The sequence below is a fragment of the Rhineura floridana genome, chromosome 3 (assembly GCF_030035675.1).
Source record: "Rhineura floridana isolate rRhiFlo1 chromosome 3, rRhiFlo1.hap2, whole genome shotgun sequence".
NCBI lineage: Eukaryota > Metazoa > Chordata > Lepidosauria > Squamata > Rhineuridae > Rhineura > Rhineura floridana.
This window is the reverse complement of record NC_084482.1, coordinates 216,354,009-216,380,646: the sequence shown is the minus strand read 5'-3', so window position 1 is coordinate 216,380,646 and position 26,638 is coordinate 216,354,009. Positions and strand designations below refer to the sequence as shown.

Here is a 26,638-nt window from a genome sequence, read left to right as displayed (position 1 = left end):
CGGCTGAGGAAATTCCTGGAGATGTTTTCTTAATCTAAGATGAATTTTTTTGTTTGGCAGAGCAGAAAGAATTAGCTTCCCTCCGTTTTAGCACAGAACATTTTAGGTCCAAGGATGAGTCTTGCGCATTTAACCTTCGTAAATGCATTTCCTTTACTTAACAGAACTTAATCAAACATTACAGTTGAGAAAACAAATTAAATTAGTCAATAATATAGAAGCATAATAAAATACAATTGCTCTTTCAACAATTCTAAATGTTGGTGCAGGGCTGAGACTCCCTATGAAATCACAATTACCTGACTCAGCAAGGCTATCTAGTTGCCACTATCATCAAAGCAAAATAAATTTATCTAATAGAACAACATCAGTTGCAAAGAATTGCTATTTTATTATCAAAACCTAGATTATATTAATATGAGAATTTGTCTGGTTCACATATGTGCAGAGTAAATGTATTAATGTTAAAAATAACATTTACTTGGATCACAACTTATTTAGCTAACCTACAAATGTGGGTTGATTTAGCCACTTTGTTTTCTTTGTATAATAGGAGACACGGGGTAGTGGTTCATGATTTGGAAATGAGTAATGATGTCCCAGTCTGGTTTGCAAATCTGCCATCTCTGAAGGACACCAGAAAATTGAAAGAATCCTTCTATTCCCAATATAATGATTATAATTGAACTGCATTGGGGTAAGGAAAATCAGTTATGGAACCCAGTCTCTGAAACCTGTCAAAATGTGTGCAAAAAAAATGGTTTTATTTGACACACTCAACTGAGTTTTGATTATTATCTTTTTTTGTTATTATTGGTGATCCATACCTCTGCCTTATTGGTGTTCTGGTTTGGGGATTTTTGTGGTGCTATTTTTATGCACTTTTTAAAAAAATAAAAGCTGCCTCATATTTACTGGTGTAAATAGGTTTGCATGAAAGGAGGAAGGGAAGAAACCCAGAACAACTTAGCTATAATTCTGTCACCCCACTGGCCATGCCTCAGTGTCCTCTTAGCAGCCCTGCCAGGTACAGGGACCACCGGCTGCCACTGCTTTTAGGGTTAGTCTCCTAAATGAATTTTTTGATGGGACATGAGATTGGTGCACCAAGGGAAGCTCTTTCCACTTCAAAGCACGTACACAGTTTCTCTCCTGTCAGGTCCTGCAATTATTACTAAGGATTGTGCTGTCATGGAAGTTCTTTCCACATTCCAAGTATTGATAAATGAATCCTTCGATGGTAAGTGAGGTGGGCACTATATCTGAAGCTCTTTCCACATTCCAAGCATTCATATAGTCTCTTTCTTGAGTGACTTCTTTGATGGGAAGTGAGGTGGCCACTGTGACTGAAGCTCCTTTCACATTCCAAGCATTGATATGGTCTCTCTTCTGTGTGAGTTCTTTGATGGGTCGTGAGATGGGCACTGAGTCTGAAGCTCTTTCCACATTCCAAGCACTGATATGGTTTCTCTCCTGTGTGAATTCTTCGATGCGAAGTGAGAGTGTTACTGTGTCTAAAGCTTTTTCCACATTCCAAGCATTGATATGGTCTCTCTTCTGTGTGAGTTCTTTGATGCGAAGAGAGAGTGCTACTGTGTCTGAAGCTCTTTCCACATTCCAAGCACTGATACGGTTTCTCTTCTGTGTGAGTTCTTTGATGGGAAGTGAGGTGGGCACTGAGTCTGAAGCTCTTTCCACATTCCAAGCACTGATATGGTTTCTCTCCTGTGTGAATTCTTCGATGGGAAGTGAGAGTGTTACTGTGTCTGAAGCTCTTCCCACATTCCAAGCATTGATATGGTTTATTCCCACTGTGGTTTCTTTGATGTAGATGTAATGCTGTGCTTGTCTTAAATCTCTTTCCACATTCGAAGCAGTGATATGGTTTTTCTCCTGTATGACTTTTTCGATGGGAATTGAGTTGGGACTTCTGTGTGAAGCTTGTTCCACATTCCAAGCATTCATATGGCTTTTCTCCTGTATGAATTCTTTCATGGGTAGTGAGACTTTTCTTGCCGGTAAAGGTCTTTCCACATTCCAAACACTGATATGGTGAGTCCCCTGTATGACTTCTTTCATGGGAAGTGAGGAGCTTACGGCGTCTGAAGCCTTTTCCACATTCCAAGCACTGATAGGGTTTTTCTCCTGTGTGAATTTTTCTATGGTAAATGAAGTCACAATTGTACCTAAAGCTCCGTCCACACTCCAAGCATTCATACGTTTTCTCTCCTGTATGAACTTTTTGATGGAAACTCAGACTTATCCTCCAGCGGAAGCTCTTTCCACATTCCAAGCACTGATATGGTTTCTCCCCTGTATGAATTCTTTCATGTGAAGTGAGACTTCCCTTATGTCGGAAGCTCTTTCCACATTCCAAGCACTCATACGGTTTCTCTCCTGTGTGAGTTCTTTGATGGGAAGTGAGGACGGAATTGTGTCTAAAGCTCTTTCCACATTCCAAGCATCCATAAGGTTTTTCTTCTCTATGAATTCTTTCATGGGAAGTGAGTTGGCTACGGTATCTAAAGGTCTTTCCACATTCCAAGCATCCATAAGGTTTTTCTCCTGTATGAATTCTTTCATGGGAAGTGAGGTGGCTACGGTATCTAAAGGTCTTTCCACATTCCAAGCACTGATGAGGTTTCCACTCAGTATGAATTCTGTGCTGGGAGCTCTGACTGAAGATCTCTCCACACTCTAAATACTGATATGGCATCTTCACTTTGATAGGGTCTCCCTCATTCTTGTTTTCCAATTCCTCACCTTCTGCAACAAAGACAGGAACTGATTAGAGCCTGAGAAGGAACTGGAGCCTCAAATTATTGAACAATAAATAAATAAAGTAAGAAGTGAAGTGATTTAGATGGGAGGCTGATCTTAGAGTTATCTAGCCCTTTTGACTGGCATCAACTGACAGTTGGTACATTATAGAATGTTGGATTTGGACCTGGGTTCACCTTCCACTCAGGGATGAAAGTTACTGGCCAGTCTTTAACCAATCATGCTCAGGCTACCTACTTCAAAAGACTGTCATGTAGGGAAATGGAAACAATGACATGAATTCTCTTCTGAACAGTTAGGAGCTATGGAGTTGTTTAAAAACATTAGTAGTCAAACTGAAGTGTATAACCACAGATTAGGAAAGATACCACCAGGACCAAGAGGACACCAGCTTGGTTAACAAGCAGAGTCAAAGAAGCTATCAGGGCTGTGGAGTCAGAGTCGTGGAGTCGGAGTCAGTAGAAATGTACCGACTCCGATTCCGACTCATAAATGGCAAATGTTAATTAACTAGTAATAACGAATTTACTGTAGTAATAAGGTAGCACAAGGCATTTCATCACCACCACGTGAATCCAAAGCTTGGAAAACTTACTTTTTAAAACTACAACTCCCATCAGCCCCAGGGATTGGGCTCGTGGGAGTTATAGTTCAAAAAAGTAACTTTTCCAAGCTCTGGATTCACGTGGTGGTGATGAAATGCCTTGTGCTACCATTTTACTATAGTAAATTTGTTATTACTAGTTAATATACATTTGCCATTTATGAAAGATTCGAAGGTGGACAGTAGAAAAATAGAGGAGTCGGAGTCGAAGGTCTGGCGAACCTACTCCACAGCCCTGGAAGCTATTGCAGGCAACAAGGCTTCCTTCAAAAATTGGAAGTCTTGTCCAAATGAGGATAAAAGGGAATACAAATGCAAGAAGACAATAAAGGATGCTAAAAAAGAATTTTAAGACACATTGCTAAAAACATATATACCAACAAAAACTTATTTAAATACATTCAAAGTGTTACCCTTTGCCAACTGGGATATTATTTTATATAGGTGAGCATGCCTAACTGACCTATAGACAGGATCTTTTACAGCTGCCAGTTCCACCTAGCACCTTATTTTGATGCACTCAACAGACAACTGAAACATGGGATATCGCCCAAAGCTTTATTTGCACCTTATAATGAATCCAATATTCATTATATTCCACCCGCAATATTCCACCCACACTGTTAACCTTTATATCTGCAAGCTATTAACCTATTGATACGTACACAAAACAGGTAGGTTACAATTTCCACACAGACAGCATTAACCTTTTGTCTAAGTGATCAGTCTGGATAAACAGATAAGGAATCTGACCAAAACGGGCATATTGTAATTGGGATGTAGGCCCCCTTTCCTAGGTGTGATGTTCTTCTCTTTGGTCTCCGTTACTATTTCTGGTGACTTATACAGATCTTCCTCTGCCTACTTTCCCCCAGGCATTCCCCCTGGGCCTTCCCGTCTGATTCTGGCTGCCTGAATTGAAAAGCTTATACAACTCATTTGTTTATTCTAAATCTAGCATGTGTCCTGATGAACTCACAATGCCTTTTAGCTTATGTCCTGGGGATAACTGGTAGGAAGTATTATTGAAGGCAAAATTACCAAGGATATACAAGAGACAGCCAGCATGGCTTCTGCAAGGGAAACTCCTGTCTCACTAAACTGTTAATATTGAGCAGGGGGTTGGACTCAATGGCCTCATACCACTACTTGCCTCAGTTCTTCAGACCTGTAAATGTTAGTTCAGGTTCAGGGATCTGCCTTATATCCTCCACTACAAAGATAGTTGCATTTAGCTTCTCTGCAGACTCCTTATCCTGCTTTGATTCCCTTGTCATCCAAGGGTCCAATCGCCTTCCTAGATGGTCTCCTGCTTTGAATGTATATAAATATTTTTTTGTTGTTGGTTTTTATGTCCTTAGCAATGTGTTCCTCAAATTTTTCTTTGGCATCCTTTATTGTCTTCTTGCATTTCTTTTGCCAGAATTTGGATCAGCCCAGACAAGGAGCCCCGCTAGTATCAGATGTATTAGGAAGTACCCTGTCAGGAACTCCACAGTGACCTCAATGGAGCTCTCAATGCTTATCAGCTGATGGGTGTTGAGAACCGTCACTTTGAAGCTATTTTGTAATTACCTATTTAAAAAATGTGAAGCCCAATAACAAAATATAAATCAATTGGTTTGGCGGGGGAGGAAAAAAGTGGGAGGAAAGGGGGCAACAATCACACAACACAGATTTGTACATAAAACCAATAAACTTAATCTGACTTTGTGAGTTACAGGTTAGCTCTTGGATTTCAGAGCATGTGCAGAGTACCTTGCAAAATACTGGTTCTCAAAGACAGAATCTTTGGACTGCTTAACGGAGGTTTCTCTATTTATGGGAATCTGAAATCAGTAAAAAGCACCTTTTGTTCGAGATGGATTGTTGCTTGGAACGGTCATCAAAACTGCTTAAATTCTGATGTCAGTGGTCCCTTTGGCCAACCAGAAAAAGACTAGTTCCACTTTCCTCACAACTCTGAGCCATTCAGACCACTATGATCTCTGTTTAGAAGGGCATAACTTGCGAAAGCATATTCAGAGACAGAACATTAGATAGTTGTTCATTCAAGGTAACCTGCAGATGCATCACAATCCCATATGCTATCGGTGGCACTGATGAGCCAGATGAGAATATTGTGGTTCTCCAGATGTTTAATAATTAATTTCACACCAGATATCACCAGAGGCTACTGTAAGGACAGAATATGGAGAAACCAATTGGTTGCCAATCGGAAAGGGTGTGAGACAGCGGTGTATTGTATCACCCTATTTGTTTAATCTTTATGCAGAACATATCATGAGGAAAGTGGGATTGGACCAAGATGAAGGAGGTGTGAAAATTGGAGGGAGAAACAAGAAGAAGGCTAGGACTGGGGAGGGCAGCTATGAGAGAACTAGAAAAGGTCCTCAAATGCAAAGATATCACTGAACACTCAAGTCAGGATCATTCAGAACATAGTATTCCCGATCTCTGTGTATGGATGTGAAAGTTGGACAGTGAAAAAAGCGGATAAGAGAAAAATCAACTCATTTTAAATGTGGTTGCAAAAAATACAAACAATTGGGTGTTAGAACAAATTAAACCAGAACTATCACTAGAAGCTAAAATGATGAAACTGGGGTTATCATACTTTGGACACATTATGAGAAGACATGATTCACTAGAAAAGACAATAATGCTGGGAAAAACAGCAGGGAGTAGAAAAAGAGGAAGGCCAAACAAGAGATGGATTGATTCCATCAAGGAAGCCACAAACCTGAACTTACAAGATCTGAACAGGGTGGTTCACGACAGATGCTCTTGGAGGTCGCTAATTCATAGGGTCACCATAAGCCATAATCGACTTGAAGGCACATAACAAAAAAACACTGTGATGCGCCAGTGAGCCTTACCGAGGGAAGCCACGATTCTACAATTCTCCTTCATGACTTCCTGATGCAGAGCTCTCTGGTCAGGATCCAGCAGGGCCCACTCCTCCTCCGTGAAATGCACGGCCACATCATCAAAGGACACTGGACCCTAAAAGAAAATGATTCCTCCTCATAGACAGCATAAATATTATCTACTAGTCATTGCTGTGTTGTTTTCTATTCATTGTTTTAATGGGATTGTTTTATTGCCCATTGTAATTATGGGTGTTTATATTTTAAAATTTGTGAGTTTTATATTGCTTGGAAAACTATATGAGCATCAAATAGCACATACATGAATAAACAATATGGCTACTACTAATAAAAAAAATACTAGCTACATCCAAAAGCCTTGTTAAGCTGAGGTGGCTGGTCATTATTCTCAGGATTTAAACTTTCCTTGAGTGGCCTTCAAAGCAAAAAGAAAGAGAGAGAGATTGGTTTAGGCCAAAGGATTTAACGGGGGGACAGAAGCACCCAGGCTTTCTCCAGCCTCCCTCCCCACTGATTCGCCCCCCCTACCCGATCCGATTCCACAGCGTCCGCTTCCTCTCCATTGCGAAGATGACATGGCAGAAGAGGTCTTGCCGGCATCATTCCATCAGCTGTGAAAAACCAAGATGGTGGGAAGCCCTTAGCACGTGCTTGTCTCAAAGATTCAGCAATTTATGTTGAACGACATAGAGGCCTGAGAAAATCACTTATCTGTTGAGTCTCTGTACCCATTTTATCGTTCTCCCAAATTATTAGAAGAACCCATCCATTTCTTTTAAAATTAATGATTAAATTGAGATACATCCTCTTAATCCTTACCCAGTGGCCTCCGTCTAGTGTGTGATGGTGTCCCCTCTGCCTCAGGGAAATCAGTGTCCATTTCTGCAAACAGGTCCTTTCTCTGAAATCGCAACAAGGATTGAACACATTGAATGGGAAGTAGGATTAGAAAAGAAATGGCAGAGGCTGAAACCAGGCAGGCTTTCGGTATCTTTCCTTGGATGCTTTCCAAAAAAGAGGGGGCAATTAGTAGTAGGGATACCCTCCCTCAGATTCTGACTCCCTTGGAACGTCCAGGTTAAACCTCTCTCTCACCTGCTGCTCTGCCTGCTTCTTGTCCTCTGCCTGACTCAGGATGAAACCTTCGGCCAGGGCCACCGCCTGGGAACTGGTCTCCACTCCACATTCCCTCATCCAGCTCTCCAGCTCCGGTGGAAGGACAGCCAGAAATGGCTGAAGGATCACCAGGTCCAGAATCTGATTCTTTGTGTTTTGCTCTGGCTTCAGCCACTGACGGCAGAGGTGGTGGAGTCGGCTGCAAGCCTCTCGGGGCCCCTTGGCCTCCTCGTAGCGGAAATGCTTGAACTGCAGGCGCTGCACATCTGAGCTGAGCTTGTCCTTCTCGCCCAGGACTGTCTGCATGGTTCTTTCCCAGATTTCTTCGCTGTTGCCAGTCTTGATGACATTGGGGCCTCTTTGTGCTTCAGGGTCAGCCGAGTCTTCTTCATCCACCAGTGCTTTAAGGATGCCTGTCTGTCCTAAATAGAGGCGCTACCAATTCCTACAAAGCCAAGACATTGCTCTGTTACAAAATTACTACATTGTTTGGGGCGGGAAAGTTACCTTATCTAGTATGTATGAGCCTCGCTAGCATCCAGGAATGGATGATAATGGTGCAATGTGAGTCTCTGTATCTCCTGGAAGGAAAGTTATGAAGCAAAATATGCAGGCAGCCTTCTAAGCCAGCATGTCTCAAAATGTTGAGCCAGGGGCCGCTACCAGCCTTCCAGGAGGGTGTTGGAGCCTCGTCGTTCCCCCTTCACTACCCTGTGAGATGAGAATTTTTAAGCAATGAGTGAATTCAGAGCTATGACTGGCGAGAGGGTTCAAAAGTACCTCCCCCCACGCACATAGAAAATGCGAAGTGTAAGAACTTTGCAAAGAATGTTGGGCATGTCTCATGCTGCCAGAGACTTTCACTAAGAATTCACTGAATGCTGAACTCACAGTACAGTACAGTGCCTACTCAGAAGCATGTCTACTCTTTTTAACAAGCCATCTAAATTAAAGTGGGTTCAGGGCTGCAGGATTCAAGGCATATTAAGACTGGTTGAAGCCTTGGAGCTGTACTACTCTACAAGATGCCAGTGCTTTCCACCTGGCCCAGAGCTTCTCTTGAGTGCAGGGCATGGATAAGGGGTTCTGTTAACAACCAAAATACGCAAAAACGTGTAGACAAAATAAATAATTGAAGGGCCTCAACCCAAATTGTGGTCTGGACCAGGACAAATCATACACCCCAGGAACAGGGAGGATGTCTTCTACAAGATGCCACTGCTTCCCACCTGGCCCAGAGCTTATGTTGGGTGCAGGGCATGTATGAGGGCATCTATGCACAACCAAAAGAGACAAAAAGTGAAGAAGAAAAATAAGTATCTGTGGGTGTTCACCACAACATCTTCTCTGGGCCAAGACAAAACACCCCCAGTGCCTACAACCAGTGCTTATGATCTATGTGGAACTTTTTCATGTTTAATTTTTGTATTGGTCTTCCCTGTTACTTACCTTGTTATAGCTAACACACTCTTCAGATGCATGGAAGTATTATTTGCGGTGCCCCAAATCATATTTTAGGATGGGCACCTCAGTTCCTTTTTCTCTTTCCTCTACATATTTGCTATTTTTCTAATACATATATGCCCTTGTCTGTACCATATATACAAAAGAAGCCCTGAACTGGGTGGGAACTCTCTCCCACATGCATGGATGTATGACTTGTAGTTCCCAAAGCATGTTTTGGGGTGGGAACCTGCAGTTCCTTATATACGTTCTACATTGCTTGATGTGCATAGATGCACATATCCATTTCATGTTTCCATAAGAAAATCCATGCCAGGCAGGATGCAGTGGCATCTTGTTGAGGACACTCTCCCCTTTTCTCAGGGGAATGATGTTTCGTGGCCCACAGCAATTTTGGATTGGTCACCCCAAATCACATATTTTTCTCTACTTATTTTTCATTATTTTAGTTCTGCATAGATGCCCTTATGAGTACCCTACATTGAGCAGAACGTATGGGCCAGATGGTAAGTACTGGCATCTTGTAGAAGACACCCTTCCCCTTCCTGGGATGTATTAATTGTCCCGGCCCAGTGCAGATTTTGGAGTGGGCACACCCAGTTTTTTTTCCCTGCATGTTTTTGTCTATGGTGTAGATGCTCTCATCCATGCCCTGCAACCAGCAGACACTATGTGCCAGACCAGAAACACTGGCATCTCATTAGAGTACACCCTCTTTTTTCCTGGGGTGTATGATTTGTCCTGGCCCAGAGCAGATTGTGAGGTGGCCAACCCCAGTTACTTATTTTTTATGCCATCATTACACATTTATGAGCATCTCAGAAGCCGAATAATTTTGATGCAATAAATTTATTATTACTCTTGATAGGGAGAGTCTCTTTCAAGCAAATAAGGAACTGGGAACTAAGAACTAACTTCAGCATCATCACTTGATTCCTAGTAATTTTTCCGAGAACTTCCTGTTCAGTCTCCAAAGATCCCCTCCATCTCTCAGGGGTTGCACGTCTGAATGGGCACAGTTCGGAGGACTGATAACTCACATGTGCCAGAATCGGGGGGGGGGGGCATTCTAACTGGAGTACAACTGAGGATTCCCTTCCATCCAGATCAACTCAGCCTTGCAGACTTACTTTAAATCCTTTTCCTCCTCAAATGAAAGGGGCCCTCCTGGCTTTGCAGAGAGAGCCATGCTCCAGTCCTTGGCCTGGGTGACCGGGGAGGGGGATCCTGGATGGATCCGCTGCACAGCCCCTCCCCGATGGCCCCGCGGCTCCCCTTCACCCAAATGCACAAAATAAGGCAGTGGGGGAGGGGAGAGAGAAACACTCACCAGATCCCGGAAGGGCCCCTTGATAAGGCGCCTGGGAGAGACGAGGGCCGCTTTCTCTCTCTCCCGCACCAGGCAGGAGGAGACTTCGGAGGGAGGAATCTCGGACTCTGCACCCCCTCCCTGTTTACTCCCTCTCTAGGAATCCGATCTTGTTCGTGTTAACCCTTTGCAAGCTCTCTGAGAGGCACTGCCTGTAGCTGAGTAGCAGAGCGCCTGCCCTGCATGCAGAAGGCAAGAAATCCCCCAGCAGCATTTCCACTGAGAAAGGGACTCCCCGGGAAGGAGGCCAGTCAGCAGGGGTTAAAATATATATATTAAGTAAACCCTGAGGACAGTCTCCAAAGACAACCAGTAGCGGAGGCCATTTCTGTCACCTTAAGCTTGTTCTATCCTCCCGCTCTGCAGCTAGGTGGCCAGCATGACGCCTTCATACTAAAACACTTGAAATGCTGAAATCCTGAATGCTCTGGGGGATTTTCCAGCTGGTATGGCTGGTGCTCCTGTCCAGGCTCTTGTCTCACTGTGGAATGGTGGTATGTGTAGTCATCGACACAATTACTCCTGAGTGCTGCTATTGTTGATGTGGAGCACGTAGATCACCTTGGAATTCCATTGATCTGTGTGCAGTGAAACAGAAAGGTTGGCGGCTGCAAATTTCAGCCCGAACCTGACCGAACTCGGGTAAGGCTGCACTATTGTGCCTACCACATGGCCGTGGTGGTGGTGGTGAATAAAGGCTACTTCTCTGCCACCATACGCTGCAAGTAGCCAGCCGGCAGAGCTTTGCCGAGTGGTGAATGGGCTTTCATCATCTGGCCAAGAGAGTGTTGCTCTGACACCCTCGGAGGCCTGCTGTAACAACGTTGCAAGGCTGTAACAACTTTAGGGACAAAATCAAGCAGATTCGGACAGCTTTGGATGCTACAGTTACAGCAAGTGCAGCAGAGGTGTCCAGAGCACTGTCTGTTCCACCTGTATGGATCAGTTTCAATTATTGCGGCCCGAGGATGAGGCCAAGCTGCTTGAAGAAGTGTGGCCCACCACCTGTCCCCCTAACCCTTGCCCATCCTGGGTGCTGAGAATTAGCTGTAGAGGACTGACTGGGTGGTTCCAGGGAGTGATTAATGCTTTGCTTGATGAGGGGGAGGTACCACCTGCCTTGAAGGAGGCGGTGGTGCGTCTCCTCCTTAAGACCTCCCTGGACCCAGAAGTATTAAACAATGATCGCCAGTGGCAAATTTCCTTTTTGGGCAAGGTGCTTGAGAAGGTGGTGGCAGTCCAGCTTCAAGCATGCTTGGAGGAAACTGATTCTTTGGATACGTTTCAGTCTGGGTTCAGGCCTGGCCATGGCACTGAAACTGCCTTGGTCACCCTGGTTGATGACATTTGTCGGGAGAGTGAGGGGGGGAATGTGACCCTGCTTGTTCTCCTTGATGTACTGTTGACCACAGTATCATTCTGGAACGACTTGAGGGAGTGGGGGGGTGGGAGCACTGTGCTTCAGTGGTTCCACACATACATTCATAGCCGCTTCCAAGAAGTACTCACAGGAGGCTACTGTTCAGCATAATGGGATTTATCCTGTGGTATTCCACAGGGTTCCATCTTGTCCCTCATGCTGTTTAACATCTATATGAAGCCAATGGGAGCTGTCATCAGATTTGGAGTGAGGTGCCATCAATATGCAGATGACACCCAGCTCTACCACTCTATTCCATCTGAATCAGGAGAGGCAGTTGAGGTGTTGAACAGGTGCTTGGAGGCATTGAGGGATTGGATGTGGGCCAATCGAGGCTGAATCCTGAAAAGACAGATGTGTCCAGAGTTCTCATGTCTAGGAAGTGGGAAGATGGCCTGCTCTGGATGGGATTGCTCTTTCCTTGAAGGAGCAGGTCTGCAGGCTGGGGGTACTCCTTGATCCATCACTGTCACTGGAGGTTCAGGTGGCCTTAGTGGCTAGGAGTGCCTTTTTCCAGCTCCGACTGGTTTGCCAGCTTCAGCCCCACTTAGGCAGAGAAGACTTGGCCACAGTGCTCCAGGCTCAGGTAACTTCCAGACTGGGTTATTGCAATGAGCTCTTCGTGGGGCTGCTGTGATGTTCCTGTATTAATGTATATATGGTAAGTGCTGTTTGTATAGAAGATATGTGGTAAGTGGAATGAAAGAGGAGGGGGGAGTAAATGAGCAGTAGAATGCTGGATGATTGGCTGAGTGTTTGGATGGCTGAGAGTATAAATGGAAGGATGACAGTTGAATCTGGGTGGACGTTAGTGGGTTGTTTTGGTGGAGTTTGGAGGTGGGTGTGAGTTGGTGTATGTCAGGAGAGTGTGGAGAAAGAGGGAGGTGGAGTTCGGATTAGTAATAAGTCAAACATCACGGTAACAGATGAAACCATAAGCTTGTAGATCATTATCAAAGTTATCTTGTTATTAATGTTATTTAATAAATACTATTTTGGTTTACCGAAGGCCTGATCCTTGGCTGGGGTTTCACAGACCAGAAGGGAGGGTAAGGTAATAACCAAGGCTGAAGGGAAACAGTAACAAATGGTGGCAGCGGTGAAGAGGAGAAGATAACATTGTAAGTATCCAGAGCAACCCCGAGTTATGAGTTATCTGCATTGATACAAGGGGGTTGGGAACAGCATAGGCACGCAGTCACGAATGTAACCGGACAGAGAGACTCAGGCAAGGTCTCTGGGAACATTGGTTGTAGAACGTGACTGGTGGTGCTGCCTAGCAGGGGGATCTATTGAGATCTGTGCTAGAGCGGAGAGAGAAACCATAAAAAAGGACAGTCCGGACTGATGGAGTCCCTGGTGGTGCCTAGTGAAAGGCAGTAGCCACGAGCAGGTAGGAACCTGACAGGGAGAGCCGGGGAAGGGCGTCACAGCTACCCTTAAGGATGACTTGGAAAATTCAACTGGTCCAAAATGCAGCTGCCACATTACTAGCTGGGGTTCCCTTTAGAAGACATATAACCCATTTTAAAACAGCTACATTGGTTGCCAGTTTGTTTCTGGGCCCAGTTCAAGGTGCTCACATTAGGGTTTAAAGCCCTAACGATTTAGATCCCAAATATGTGAAAGATCGCCTCCTTCCCTACAGATCCTTTTAGGTGTTGAGATCAGCAGAGGAGGCCCTTTTGGTAATTCTGCCACCCTTGGAAGCTCGGGTGGTGGTGGTGGCCTGGGAGAGGCATTCTCTGTGGAACTCCCTCCCCACCGAGATGCGTCTGCCAACTTCATTGTACAACTTGGTGAATGCTGAAGATGTACCACTTTGTCCTGGCCTTCGATATCTGACACGTGTATATTTAGGACCCACCTTATTTGCTGTGATTTGTTTGGATTGTTTTTTACTGTTTTTAATTATGTTTTTTAAAACTTGTAACCCACCCTGGAACCTTATAATAATAACAATAATGTGACTTCCCAGGAGGATCGCTACGCCTGTGACTGACTTTGAGACGAGCTCTCGTCTCAGAGGAAGCTTTTTCAGTTTTAAAACCAGTCAGAAGAGTTTTTTGACTGGTAAAAATTTTCTCCCAGGCAAGGGAGAAACGAAGAGATCATCCACAAAAGCTTCATTGTGTTTGTTGGGGACTGGAATTCATTAGGATCACCTATGAACGAAGGTGTAGCCAGCAGCGTCAGACGGAGCCAGGGAATTCAAGCAAGCTCAAACTGACTAAGCGAGACGTTTTTTTTTCTTCAAAGAAAAACGGATTTTAACGGGCAAGCATTCTTCTGTCTATTCTTATCAACTGGACTAAATTGTTACAGCAAAAGAGATGTTAAAGAATCAGCAACAAAGAATCCCTGGGTGAGTTATACTTTTCTCTTTTATACGCGGAATTAAGGAGGAAGAAAATCGAAATAGCTTATCTTTGGCTTTATAGCAAAAAGCTGGCCTGGAATTGAGCATTATAAAGATACAAACGGATGAGGGGCATCTAATCTAAGGAGGAAAATTTGATTTATATGAATATTTGAGTATTATATGTCTGGGACTATTTTTTCCGGTCTACTTTTTTTTTTTTTGACGAATCTGCTTGTTCTTTATGCCACTAACTATTTTGATGCTGTGAACTAAATTTGTTTTGCATTCTTGGACACTAAAGAGATAAGGCAGTTTGTGCTGTCTAAGATGATGATGTCAACAGGTTTGGAATATTAACTCCTTTATTGCTGGAAAAAGAAGCAAATTGCTCTTTGCTTGGGAATACCGGCTATATTGGAAATTGAAGGGTTTTTTCTTTGGTCTTAAGAATGACAATCAAAGAAGTGGCAGAGACCCTGGATGTACAGGAAGGGGTTCTCCCTCTAGATATGTTTCAGAAGATAATGGATGAGATTAAGACAACGAAACAAGAACTGAGACAGGGCAGACAAGAGATGGAAATTGAATTTGGCAAAGTGAAACAGGAGCTGAAAGAAATAAGGGATTATATGAGAAAAGAGGCAGATGAGACCAAAGATATAACTGGACAAACAACAGAAGATGAAAGAGAAATTAAAGGGAAGGTGCAAGTCCTGGAGATTGGAACAGATATATCAAATGTGGAATTGGAAAAAGATTTGGACTTTAATATCCATCACGGCCATAGAGACAAAGATTACTGTTTGGAATATAGTGCTGTCCCTGAAGAAACTGGTGAAGATATCAGAGATAAAGCTATCACTGTTTCGATAAAATTTCTGGACTGGAATGATTTGATGGAACTTGAAATAGAGAAATTTATAGAATTAATTTTAGATATGTGACAATGGAAAAACTCTCAAGAGATGTGCTAGTGCATTTCGTAAAAAAGAGGAACAGAGATATGGCCTTACAACAACATTTCAGTAACACATTCAGAATTGATTGCAAGGAAATATTTGTGATGAAGGAAATTCCTATCAGACTCTTACTATATGATTATGACAGCAAGATTATTATGTGTGCAAGGATGGCAGATGGAAGATGGAATTAATACCGATAATGGAAGAATGGCTATTGAAATTACTGGACTTAGCAGACTTGGTAGAGATGGATCAATTGACATGTCTATTTGGAGAAAAATCGATGGATATATTTCTCAAGGAGCGGAACCTCTCTTTGACTTTTTGCGGAAAGAACAAAATGATATGATGTTAATGAGATTTGATGATTAATTAAGATAACTACTGGAGGAAAGTGATTTTGTAATATATTGAGGGACAGGTTTGTTATATATTATATACTTATAGCTGATCTGCGACAAATCGGAAGTCAGTATTTTTTATTATATTAGTTATTAATTTGTTTTTGTTTTGTTTTTTGAAACTTTGAATAAAATTAATGATAAAAAAAATAATAACAATAATGTGATCGGGGCGGCGGCAAGGTGGAAATAGACTTTTTGTTAGAGAAGACACAGAAGTGAGTAAGGTGGGGGAGGGTGATACTATGGCAAATTTGCTCTCTTCAGAGTGAAACTCTATGTCTGATTTCTATATATCATGCACTGGGTCTGGCTTTTCAGCCGCATGTTACCTCCCTCTGCCACAGATGTCACAGGTGGTGGTGGTGAGAATTAGCCCGTCTGCTTTAGCACTCAGAAAATTTGAGATCCAAGGATGAGTCTTGGGCATATAACCTTGGTAAATGCATTTCCTTTACTTAACAGAACTTAATCAAACATTACAGAACAGAAAACAAATGAAATTACTCAATAATATAGAAGCATTATAAAATACAACTGCAATTATTTCAATTCTAAAATATTGATGCAGGGCTGAAAAACCCTATGAAATCACAATTACCTGACTCAGCAAGGCTATCTAGGAGGCACGCAAAGGTGACAAATGCCTCTCAAGAAGAACAGACACAAATGCTCAAAGGTAGGAATATTTATACTAAATGTTTCCTTTAACGAAGATAAATTTAAGATGCATTCCTAAACTTAAATGATAACTTCCTCAATTATCACAGAAAAACAAGACCACATTCCAAAAGATATCCAACTACATGAAAGAATTTGATAAGACATATGCCAAGGTACCATACAGTGCCACTTCTGCAACCATTTTGGTTCAACGTAATCCACTATCATCAAAGCAAAATAATTTTAGCAGCATCTAATAGAACTACATATTTTTATTTTAATATGAGAATTTGTCTAGTTCACATATGTGGAGAGTAAATGTATTAATGTTAAAAATAACATTCACTGTGAACACAACTTATTTAGCTAATCTACAAACGCGGATTGACTGAGTCTAGCCAATTCAAGGTTTTCTTTATATAACAGTAGCCTTAGGGGTAGTGGTACAAGAAAGGGATATGGGGAATAGTAATGTCCCAGTCTGGTTTGTAAATCTGCCCTACCTCTGAAGGACATCCAAAAAATGGGAAGATTACTTCTATTCCCATATAATGATTTTAATTAAACTGCATCGGAATAAGGGAAATCAACAATGGGGCCTGGTCCACTGTCTCTGCAGCCAGTCAAAGTGTGTGCAAAAATGGTTACATTTGACACACTCAACTGAGTTTTGATTATTATTATTATTATTATCAATTATTTTTATTACTGGTGATCTATACCTCTGCCTTATTGGTCTTCTGGATTTGGGGATTTTTATGCTGCTATTTTTATGCACATATTTTTTTCAGTAAAGCTACCTCATATCTGAGCATACTGACTGCATCCACTGTGAACGCAGCTTGTTTAACTATTGAATTTCAGCTGGTTCCAGAGACACCGGAGCAGGCTGAGTAATTGATTCTTTTGTTTGTGATTTTCTTTACCTCAATGCAGCTCAGTTAAAATGATTACACTGAAAATTGAAGGCATCTTTCTATTTTTGTCATGTCCTTCAGACCAGGTTTGCAAACAAGACTGGTATATCACTATTCCCCATTTCCTGTCTTGACATCTGTGTCTCTCGTTATGAAAAGAAAACCTGGAATTGGCCAGACTGAATCCCTCAAGTGTGGATTGATTCAGTCTGGCCAATTCCAGGTTTTCTTTTCATAACAAGAGACACAGATGTCAAGACAGGAAATGGGGAATAGTGATATACCAGTCTTGTTTGCAAACCTGGTCTCCCTCTGAAGGACATGACAAAAATAGAAAGATGCCTTCAATTTTCAGTGTAATCATTTTAACTGAGCTGCATTGAGGTAAGGAAAATCACAAACAAAAGAATCAATTACTCAGCCTGCTCCGGTGTCTCTGGAACCAGCCGAAATGGGTGCAGAAATGGGTGCAGAGGTGGGTATATTTGCCATAATAGTCTTTTTTTCCATACATCTGAACATTTATGGGGACCCTTCTTAACAATCCTGTGTGGCACCTTTACATATCTATCAGGGACTGCTTCACATAGAATACCACACCTCTGAATAATCTAAGGTTATTATGGTATAAACCCACCCTAGAAATTGTGACATCAGTTCTAAACCAGGGTGAGATAGGTGCCAAGTATTTATGCAGACAAACTGGAAAGGGTTCAGAGGAGGGCAACAAAGATGATCAGAGGACTGGAAACAAGGCCCTCTGAGGAGAGATATGATAGCACTCTTCAAGTACATGGAAGGTTGTCACATACAGGAGGGCTGGGATCTCATCTCGATCATCCCAGAGTGCAGGACACGGAATAATGGGCTCAAGTTGCAGGAAGCCAGATTTTGACTGGACATCAGGAAAAACTTCCTACCTGTTAGAGCCATATGACAATGGCACCAATGACCTAGAGAGGTAGTGGGCTATCCGACACTGGAGGTATTCAAGAGGCAGCTGGACAGCCATCTGTTGGGAATGCTTTGATTTGGATTCCTGCATTGAGCAGGGGGTTGGACTTGATGGCCTTATAGACCCCTTCCAACTCTACTATTCTATGATTCTATGACAGTGGCAATGTTTAAGTGTCCCATTTCTTTGGAAAAGAGGATAGGAGAAAACAAGACCAGGTGGAGGCCACACAAATGTTGTCCTAGCCGAGAAGCAAGTGACAGCAGGGGCCTCTTCTGAACCAAAGTAAGACACTTTTCAGTTCAGGGAGGTGCTAAGTATTTGTACAACTGCAGTGCTTAAGTCTCTACAACAGGTTTGCAAGAGGAAAATGGGGAGAAAACCAGAACATCTTGGCTATAACTCTAACCAACTGGCCATGCCTTGGCAGCCCTGCCAGGTCAAGTGACTAACAGCTGCCCTGCTTTTATGGTTTGTGTCCTAAATGAATTTTTTGATGGGAAGTGAGACTTCGCTTCCAGCTGAAGCTTTTTCCACATTCCAAGCATTGATACAGTTTCTCCCCTGTATGACTTCTTTGATGGGAAATGAAGTGTGAACTATGTCTAAACCTCTTCCCACATTCGAAGCACTGATATGGTTTCTCCCCTGTATGAATTCTTTGATGGGAAGTGAGACTTTCCTTCCAGCGGAAGCTCTTTCCACATTCCGAGCACTGATAGGGTTTCTCCCCTGTATGGCTTCTTTGATGGGAAATGAGGTGTGAACTATGTCTAAATCTCTTCCCACATTCGAAGCACTGATACGGTTTCTCCCCTGTATGAATCCTTTCATGGGAAGTGAGACTGTCCTTCCAGCGGAAGCTCTTTCCACATTCAAAGCACTGATATGGTTTCTCCCCTGTATGAATTTTTCGATGGAAATTGAGACTTATCCTCCAGTGGAAGCTCTTTCCACATTCCAAGCACTGATATGGTGTATCTCCTGAGTGACTTCTTTCATGGGAAATGAGACTTACCTTCTGGCTGAAGCTCTTTCCACATTCCAAGCACTGATATGGTTTCTCCCCTGTATGAATTCTTTCATGGGAAGTGAGGTGGTTACGGCGTCTGAAGCTCTTTCCACATTCCAAGCACTGATACGGTTTCTCTCCTGTGTGAGTTCTTCGATGGGAAGTGAGGTCGGAACTGTGTCTAAAGGTCTTTCCACATTCCAAGCATTCATATGGTTTCTCCCCTGTATGAATTCTTTGATGTGTAGTGAAAGTTCTCTTCCAGCGGAAGCTCTTTCCACATTCTAAGCACTGATATGGTGTATCCCCTGTATGACTTCTTTCATGGGATGTGAGACTTCCCTTCTGGCTGAAGCTCTTTCCACATTCCAAGCACTGATATGGTTTCTCCCCTGTATGAATTCTTTCATGGGAAGTGAGGTGGTTACGGCGTCTGAAGCTCTTTCCACATTCCAAGCACTGATATGGTTTCTCCCCTGTATGAATTCTTTCATGGGAAGTGAGGTCAGAATTGTGTCTAAAGGTCTTTCCACATTCCAAGCATTCATATGGTTTCTCCCCTGTATGAATTCTTTGATGTGTAGTGAAAGTTCTCTTTGAGCGGAAGCTCTTTCCACATTCTAAGCACTGATATGGTGTATCCCCTGTATGACTTCTTTCATGGGATGTGAGACTTCCCTTCTGGCTGAAGCTCTTTCCACATTCCAAGCACTGATATGGTTTCTCCCCTGTATGAATTCTTTCATGGGAAGTGAGGTGGTTACGGCGTCTGAAGCTCTTTCCACATTCCAAGCACTGATATGGTTTCTCCCCTGTATGAATTCTTTCATGGGAAGTGAGGTGGCTACGGTGTCTAAAGGTCTTTCTACATTCCAAGCATTGATGAGGTTTCTCCTCAGTATGAATTATTTGCTGGGAGCTTTGACTGAAGATCTGTCTACACTCAAAATATTGATATGGCGGCTCCACTGTGTAGATTTTGATAGGGTTTCCTTTATTTTTGTTTTCAAGTTCCTCACCTGCAACAAAGACAGATACTGATTAGAGCCTAAGGAAGAAATGGAGCCCCAAATAATTGAACATGAAAGAAAGAAAGAAAGAAAGAAAGAAAGAAAGAAAGAAAGAAAGAAAGAAAGAAAGAAAGAAAGAAAGAAAGAAAGAAAGAAAGAAAGAAAGAAAGAAGTGAAGTAACTTAGGTGGGAAGTCAATCTTATCACAGAGTTAACTGCCCCTTTTGACTGGCATTAACTGATAGTTGGTACATTATAGATTGTTGGATTTGGACCTGGGTTCATCTTCCACTCAGGAATGAAACTTACTGGCCAGTCTTGAAATAATCACTGTCAGACTACCTACTTCAAAAGATTGTCGTGCAAGAAAATGGAAACATGGATTTTCTTCTGAATGGTTAGAAATGATGGAGTTGTTTAAAAACACATTAGTAATCAACTTGAGTGTATAACCACAGATCAGGAAAAATACCACCATGAGCAAGAGGGTGTCAGCATGATTAACAAGCAGAGTCAAAGAAGCTATTAGAGGCAAGAAGGCTTGCTCCAAAAAATTGAAGTCTTGTCTGAATGAAAAAAAGGAACATAAACTCTGGAAAAATAAATGCATGAAGACAATAAAGGATGCTAAAAAAGAATTTGAGGAGCACATTGCTAAAAATATAATAGACAACAACAAAAAATTATTTAGATACATTCAAAACAGGAGTCCATCTAGGGAGGCATTTGGACCCTAAGATAGGGAGTCAAAGGTGTGCTAAAGCAGGATAAGGAGATTGCACAGAAGCTAAATGAATTCTTTGCATCTCTCTTCACAGTAGAGGATATCAGGGAGATCCCTGCAACAGAACTAATTTTTGCAGGAAGGGAGTCTGAGGAACTAAGGCAAATAGTGGTAACCAGAGATGATGTCCTAGGCTTAATAGCAAAAATAAAAACTGATAAATCACCAGGTCCAGATGGCATCCAGCCAAGAGTTGTCAAAAGCACTCAAATATGAAAGTGCTGATCTTCTAACAAAAAGATGTAACTTGTCCCTTAGATATGCCTCTATACCTGAGGAATGGAAAGTGGCCAAAATAACACCAATCTTTAAAAACGGATCCGGGAAAACTGTTAGAAAATCTTGTTAAAGGTAAAATAACTAAGAATATAGAAGAGTGAGCCTTGCTGAAGCAGAACCAGCATGGCTTCTCCAAGGGTAATTCCTGTCCTAGTAAACTACAGAGTTCTTTGAGGGGGTCAACAAGCGTATAGATAGAGGTAATCTGGTTGACATAGTGTACTTGGACTTTCAAAAACTTTTCGACAGGATCCCTCACCAAAGACTCCTGAGTAAGCTTAGCAGTCCTAGAATAAGAGGAGAGGTTATCTTGTGGATCAGGAATTGGTTAAGTAGCAGGAAGCAGAGATTAATGGACCATCCTCACAATGAAGGGCTGAAGAAAGTGGAGTCCCCCAAATATCGGTAATGGGATCTGTGCTTTTCAACTTGTTCATAAACGATCTAGGGGTGAGCAGTGAGGTGGCCAAGTTTGCTGATGATACTGAATTGTTCATGCTGTCAAAACAAAAAGGAATTGTGAAGAGCTCAGCAAACACAATTCAATGTAAACAAGAGTAAAGAGTATGCATGTGGGATCTTAATTTCACAAATACGCTCATGCGATCTGAACTAGCAGTGACTGACCAGGAATGACACTGTGGATAACTCAATGAAGATCATGACCCAGTGTGTTGCAGCTGTGAAAAAAGCAAATTCTATGCCGTGGATCATTAGGCCACATCACTCACTGGCAGAGGATGTGTGAACTAGGTCTCAAGGCCAATCAAAGTCTTCTCCAGCTAAAGCAGCAGTCTGGAACCTCCACCCCTTGGGCCTAAGTCCCAGCAGGGGACCTAATTTGGACTGCAAGGTTGTTGTCCCCTAGACCTGTGACTTCCAGGATGGACAGGTAAAGACACATCTCAAACCAAATGAACAGGGAACTTAAAATGCACTCCTGATTGTTCCTTGGCAAGCAGGGCTCCCTCAATGCCAATCAGCCATCATAGGGACTCCACTTTTATCAGCAGCATTAGGAATACTGTACCCTAACTGAGGTTATCATACTTTGGACACATAATGAAAAGACATGATTCATTAGAAAAGACAATAATGCTGGGAAAAACAGAAGGGAGTAGAAAAAGAGGAAGGCCAAACAAGAGATGGATTGATTCTATAAAGGAAGCCACAGATCTGAACTTACAAGATCTGAACAGGGTGGTTCATGACAGATGCTCTTGGAGGTAGCAGATTCATAGGGTCGCCAGAAGTCGTAGTCGACTTGGAGGCACATAACAACAACAACCACCCTATCGGGAACTCCATAGTGCATTCAAGGGAGTTCCCAGTGCTGATCAACTGACGAGTGCCGAGAGCCATCACTTTGAAGTCTTTTTGCAATTATGTATTAATAAATATGAAGCCAAATATTAAGATATAAATTAAATTTGTTTAGCAGGGCGGAGGAAAAAATGCAAGGAAGGGGGACAGCAATCAAACACAACACAGATTTGCAAATACAACCAATAAACATAATCTGACTTTGCCAGTTACAGGTTAGCTACTTGAATAGAGTCTTGGATTTCACAGCAAGTGCAGAGTTACTTGCAAAAGGCTGGTTCTCAGAGATAAACGTTGGACTGCTGAACAGATGTTTCCATATTCCATATGGGAATCTGAAAGCAGTAAACCAACCTCTTTTTTGAGATGAATTGTTGCTCAGACCAGTCATGAAAACCGTTCCGACTCTAATGTCAGTGGTCTCTTTGGCCAACCAGGAAATTACTAGTTCCATCTCCCTAACAACTCTGAAACTCTGGGCAGTTCAATCCAGTATGATCACTCTTTAGAAGGGCATAACCTGAGGAAGCATATGCAGCATATTCAGAGACAAAACAGTAGATAGCTGTTCATTCAAAGTTAATTGCAGGGGGCTCAGAATCCCAGAAGCTGTAGGTTCTGTTCAGCCAGATCGGAATACTGCAGTTCAGACATATATTTAAATAACTGAATTTCACACAAATGTTATGATCCAACAGAGAGCCATACCGAGGCAAGCCACGATCCCACAGTTCTCCTCCATGACTTCCTTATGAAGAGCTATCTGGTCAGGATCCAGCAGGGCCCACTCCTCTTCCGTGAAATGCACAGCCACATCCTCAAAAGTCACTGGACCCTAAAAAATAATAAAACATTTTCTCCTCATAGACAGCATAAATATTATCTACTACTCCTTGCTGTGTTGTTTTTACGAATTGCTCTATTTTAATAGGACTGTCCATGTAATGCCCACGAGACTGAGACCGTTTCGCACGTTTTATTCCACTGTAAATTTTATGATCATGTTAGAAATGATCTTTTATCTCCAATTTTTTTAACCTTCCCAGGCCGATCTAAAAATATACTGTTAATTCTTCTTCTACAGGGCACAGATGAATTTATTACCCTTGCTGTAGGCAAATTCATAAATCAGGCCATGCAGATAAGGAAGAATCTGCTTGGTGCGAAGTCTTGATTTTATGTTTTTGTCTTTTTGTCATGTATGTATTTATCTATTTCTTTGTATTTTACCTTTTGACTGCTGAGGTCTGTTGACTATGCAATAAAGAATTCATTCATTCATAATAGGATTGTTTTGTTGTCCATTTTAATTATGGATGTTTATATTTTCATATTTGTAATTGGATTTTATACTGCTTAGAAGGCTATTTTAGCATCAGATGGTACATAAATTAATAAATAATAGTAGCTACATGCAAAAGACTAGTTAAGCTGAGGTGGCTGGTCATCAGTGTAAGGATTGAAACTTTCCTTGAGTGGCCTTCAAAGCAAAGAGAAAGAGACAGATTGGTTCAGGCCAAAGGACGTAAGGGGGGGGCAGAAGCATCCAAGCTGTCCCCAGCCTTTCTCCCCACTGATTTGCTCCCCCTACCTGTTCCAATTCCACAGCATCTGCTTCCTCTCCATTGTGAAGATGTGATGGCTGAGGAGGTCTTGCCACTATCATTTCATTACCTGTGAGAGATGATGGTGATGGGAAGCCAAGACTCAGCAATGCATGTTAAACTACACCCAAGAGTTTGCATTCATTTTATGTTTCAGTTGCATGAAAATGCATCTCTCCCTCTTTAGGATCTTGGCCACAAATCAAAGTGGTGGTCGTCATGCATGAAGTAGTGAAAAATTGTACAAAAATGCATTTTTGAGCTGTGGAAAAGACTGGAAGAGAAGCATCTTCTCCAAATTTTTGAAAAAGCCCATGGAACGATTTCAAAATTGATAGAGGGAGACCAAATGGAGATACATCCCATTAATCCTTACCCAGAGGCCTCTGTCTGGTGTCCGATGGAGTGCTCTCTACTTCAGGAAAATCAGTGACCGTTTCTGCAAATAGGTTCTTTCCCTGAAACAGCGACAAAGATTGAAGACATTCAATGGGGAGGAAGATTAGAACAGAAATGGCAGAGGCCAAAAACTAATAGGTTTGGGGTATCTTTCCTTGGATGCTTTCCAAAAAAGATTGGGCAATGAGTAGTTGAGATACCCTCCCTCACATTCTGAGCCCCTTGAAACTACCAGGATAAAACACACTCTTACCTGCTGCTCTGCCTGCTTCCTGTCCTCTTCCTGGCTCAGAAGGAAACCTTCTGCCAGGGCCACCGCCTGGGAACTGGTCTCTGCTCCACATTCCCTCACCAAGCTTTCCATCTCCGGTGGAAGGACAGCCAAGAACTGCTCCAGGATCACCAGGTCCAGGATCTGATTCTTTGTGTGTCGCTCAGGCTTCAGCCACTCGTGGCACAGATGATGGAGTCGGCTGCAAACCTCTCTGGGTCCCTCGGCCTCCAGGTAACAGAACTGCCTGAACTGTTGGTGTTGCACATCTGAGCTAAGGGTGTCCTCACCCAGGTCTGTGTGAACGGCTCTTGATGCAGTCTTGATGGCATCGGGGCCTCTTCCTGGTTCAAGGGCAGCTGATACGTCCTCATCCATCTGTGCTTTAAGGAAGCCTCCAGGAGGTCTGAAGGAGCTTTTTTTCCCCCTGCCGATTTCTATCTCTCTGAATTAGAGGAACTACCAAATCCTACAAAGCCAAGATGCTGCTCTGTTACAGAATTACTGTGTTGTTAGGTCAGGAAAAATTTGTGAATGAATCTCACTAGCAACTAGGACCAGATTATAATGGTGCAATGTTAGTCTCTATGCTTCCTGGAAGAAAAGTTATGAAGCAAAATATGCAGGCAGCCTCCTAAGCCAGCATTCCTCAAACTGTAGCTCAGTGGTAGAGCATCTGCCTTGCATGCAGAAGGTCCCAGGTTCAATCCCCAGCATCTCCAGGTAGGGCTGGGAGAGGACCCCCGTTTGAAACCATGGAGAGCTGCTGCCAGTCAGTGTAGACCATACTGAGATGGATGGACCAATGGTCTGACTTAGTATAAAGGCAGCTTCCTATGCTCCCAAGCTGCAACCCAACCCTTCGATTGGCCAAAAGTGTCGCCCCCTCTTCCGCCCTGGCAGGTGCAAGGAATGCGGCCATGGTATTTCCACTCAGCCACACCCCACCATTGCCTGCTCAGGGACTGGAATCGTCCGTTCATCCATTTTGTTCTCATTTCCCTTCAATTGAAGAGGTCACGATTGCCCACTGGATTTTTTTTTTCCAGAGAGGAACAAAATATTATTATAATTACTATCATTTATTCAGTTTAAATCCTGGCCTTCATCCCAATGGAGTAGAACACTAAAAGGTGGGAGGAGGCTAGTTTCCCACACAGAAAAACAGAAAAATGGTAAATTTTGCCTCATATGTCAATCTCAATAAATGTTAGAAACCCGGTTTCCTTTCTTTTTTTAAAAAAGCTGGGAGTCTCTGAACTAGGTTTCATTGTGTATGGGGGTAATATTGCCTTTTCTTAACCCCCCCCTTAGTTTCAATCACAATCTCCTCCATTTGATTCCTTCCATTAGAAGACTGCCAAGTAATTTTCAGGAGAGCTTTTTATTCTGTCTCCAAAGATCCCCTCTGCCCTCCCCCGTTGCTCCCCTTCACCCAAATGCAAAAAATAAGACGGCGGGTGGTAGTGAAAGAAACCACTCACCAGATCCGGGAAAGGGCCCTTGATGGGGCGCCTGGGAGATGTAAGGGCCACTTTCTCGGCTTGCCCTCCCCATGAGAAACCAGACCGGAAGGGCCTTCAGAGAGAGGGGTCTATGACTCAACCCCCTCCCTGTTTCCTCCGGTCTGGGAGTTCGAGCTTGTCCATTTTAACCCTTTGCAAGCCGAGCAGCCTGTAGCTGAGTGGCAGAGCCTGCAGCAGCCGCAGAAGACTCCACAACGTCCAATCCCCCAGCAGCATTTCCACTGAGAAACAGACTCCTCAGAAGGGAGAAGGCCGGGCAGCAGGGGTCACCCCTCTCAAACTCAGTGCCAAGGAGGGGTCATGTCCTGAGCACAGAGGGGCGTCTTGGACTGGGGCTGCAAAGACACCATATACAATTAAAGCGCATTTCATCCCCCCTCCAAGAATAACATTGGTAATTGTACTTTGTTAAGCAAACCACAGGTCTGTGAGGGGCAAACCGCAGTTCCCAGGCTTCTTTTAGGAGGGGGGGTGCTTCAACTCTATGGTGTGCGTGCCTGTTCGGGTTCGTTCGCCTAAAGGATG

At 42.9% G+C, this 26,638-nt stretch overlaps 2 protein-coding genes across 3 annotated transcripts; both read right to left on the bottom strand.

Annotated features, from left to right (window-relative positions):
• Positions 1–128: 128 nt before the first annotated feature.
• On the bottom strand, positions 129–26,638 carry LOC133381637 (zinc finger protein 420-like). The gene is made up of 7 exons (XM_061620985.1): positions 26,072–26,638; positions 24,570–25,056; positions 24,294–24,375; positions 23,905–23,987; positions 23,022–23,148; positions 18,517–19,936; positions 129–2,444 (listed from the first exon to the last, which is right to left on the bottom strand). The coding sequence occupies exons 2-7, from the start codon at positions 24,963–24,965 to the stop codon at positions 1,190–1,192; spliced, it is 3,363 nt and encodes a 1,120-aa protein (XP_061476969.1). The 5' UTR covers positions 24,966–25,056; positions 26,072–26,638; the 3' UTR covers positions 129–1,189.
• Positions 2,621–10,280, bottom strand: LOC133381625 (zinc finger protein 24-like). Of its 2 annotated transcripts, none has more exons than XM_061620972.1 (5): positions 10,187–10,280; positions 7,372–7,837; positions 7,096–7,177; positions 6,805–6,887; positions 2,621–2,766 (listed from the first exon to the last, which is right to left on the bottom strand). In XM_061620972.1, exons 2-5 carry the CDS (start codon positions 7,696–7,698, stop codon positions 2,719–2,721), a joined length of 540 nt encoding a protein of 179 aa, XP_061476956.1. In that variant the 5' UTR covers positions 7,699–7,837; positions 10,187–10,280; the 3' UTR covers positions 2,621–2,718. The 2 variants fall into 2 exon arrangements, with proteins under 2 accessions (XP_061476956.1, XP_061476957.1); XM_061620973.1 differs by lacking the exon at positions 2,621–2,766 and adding an exon at positions 6,401–6,691.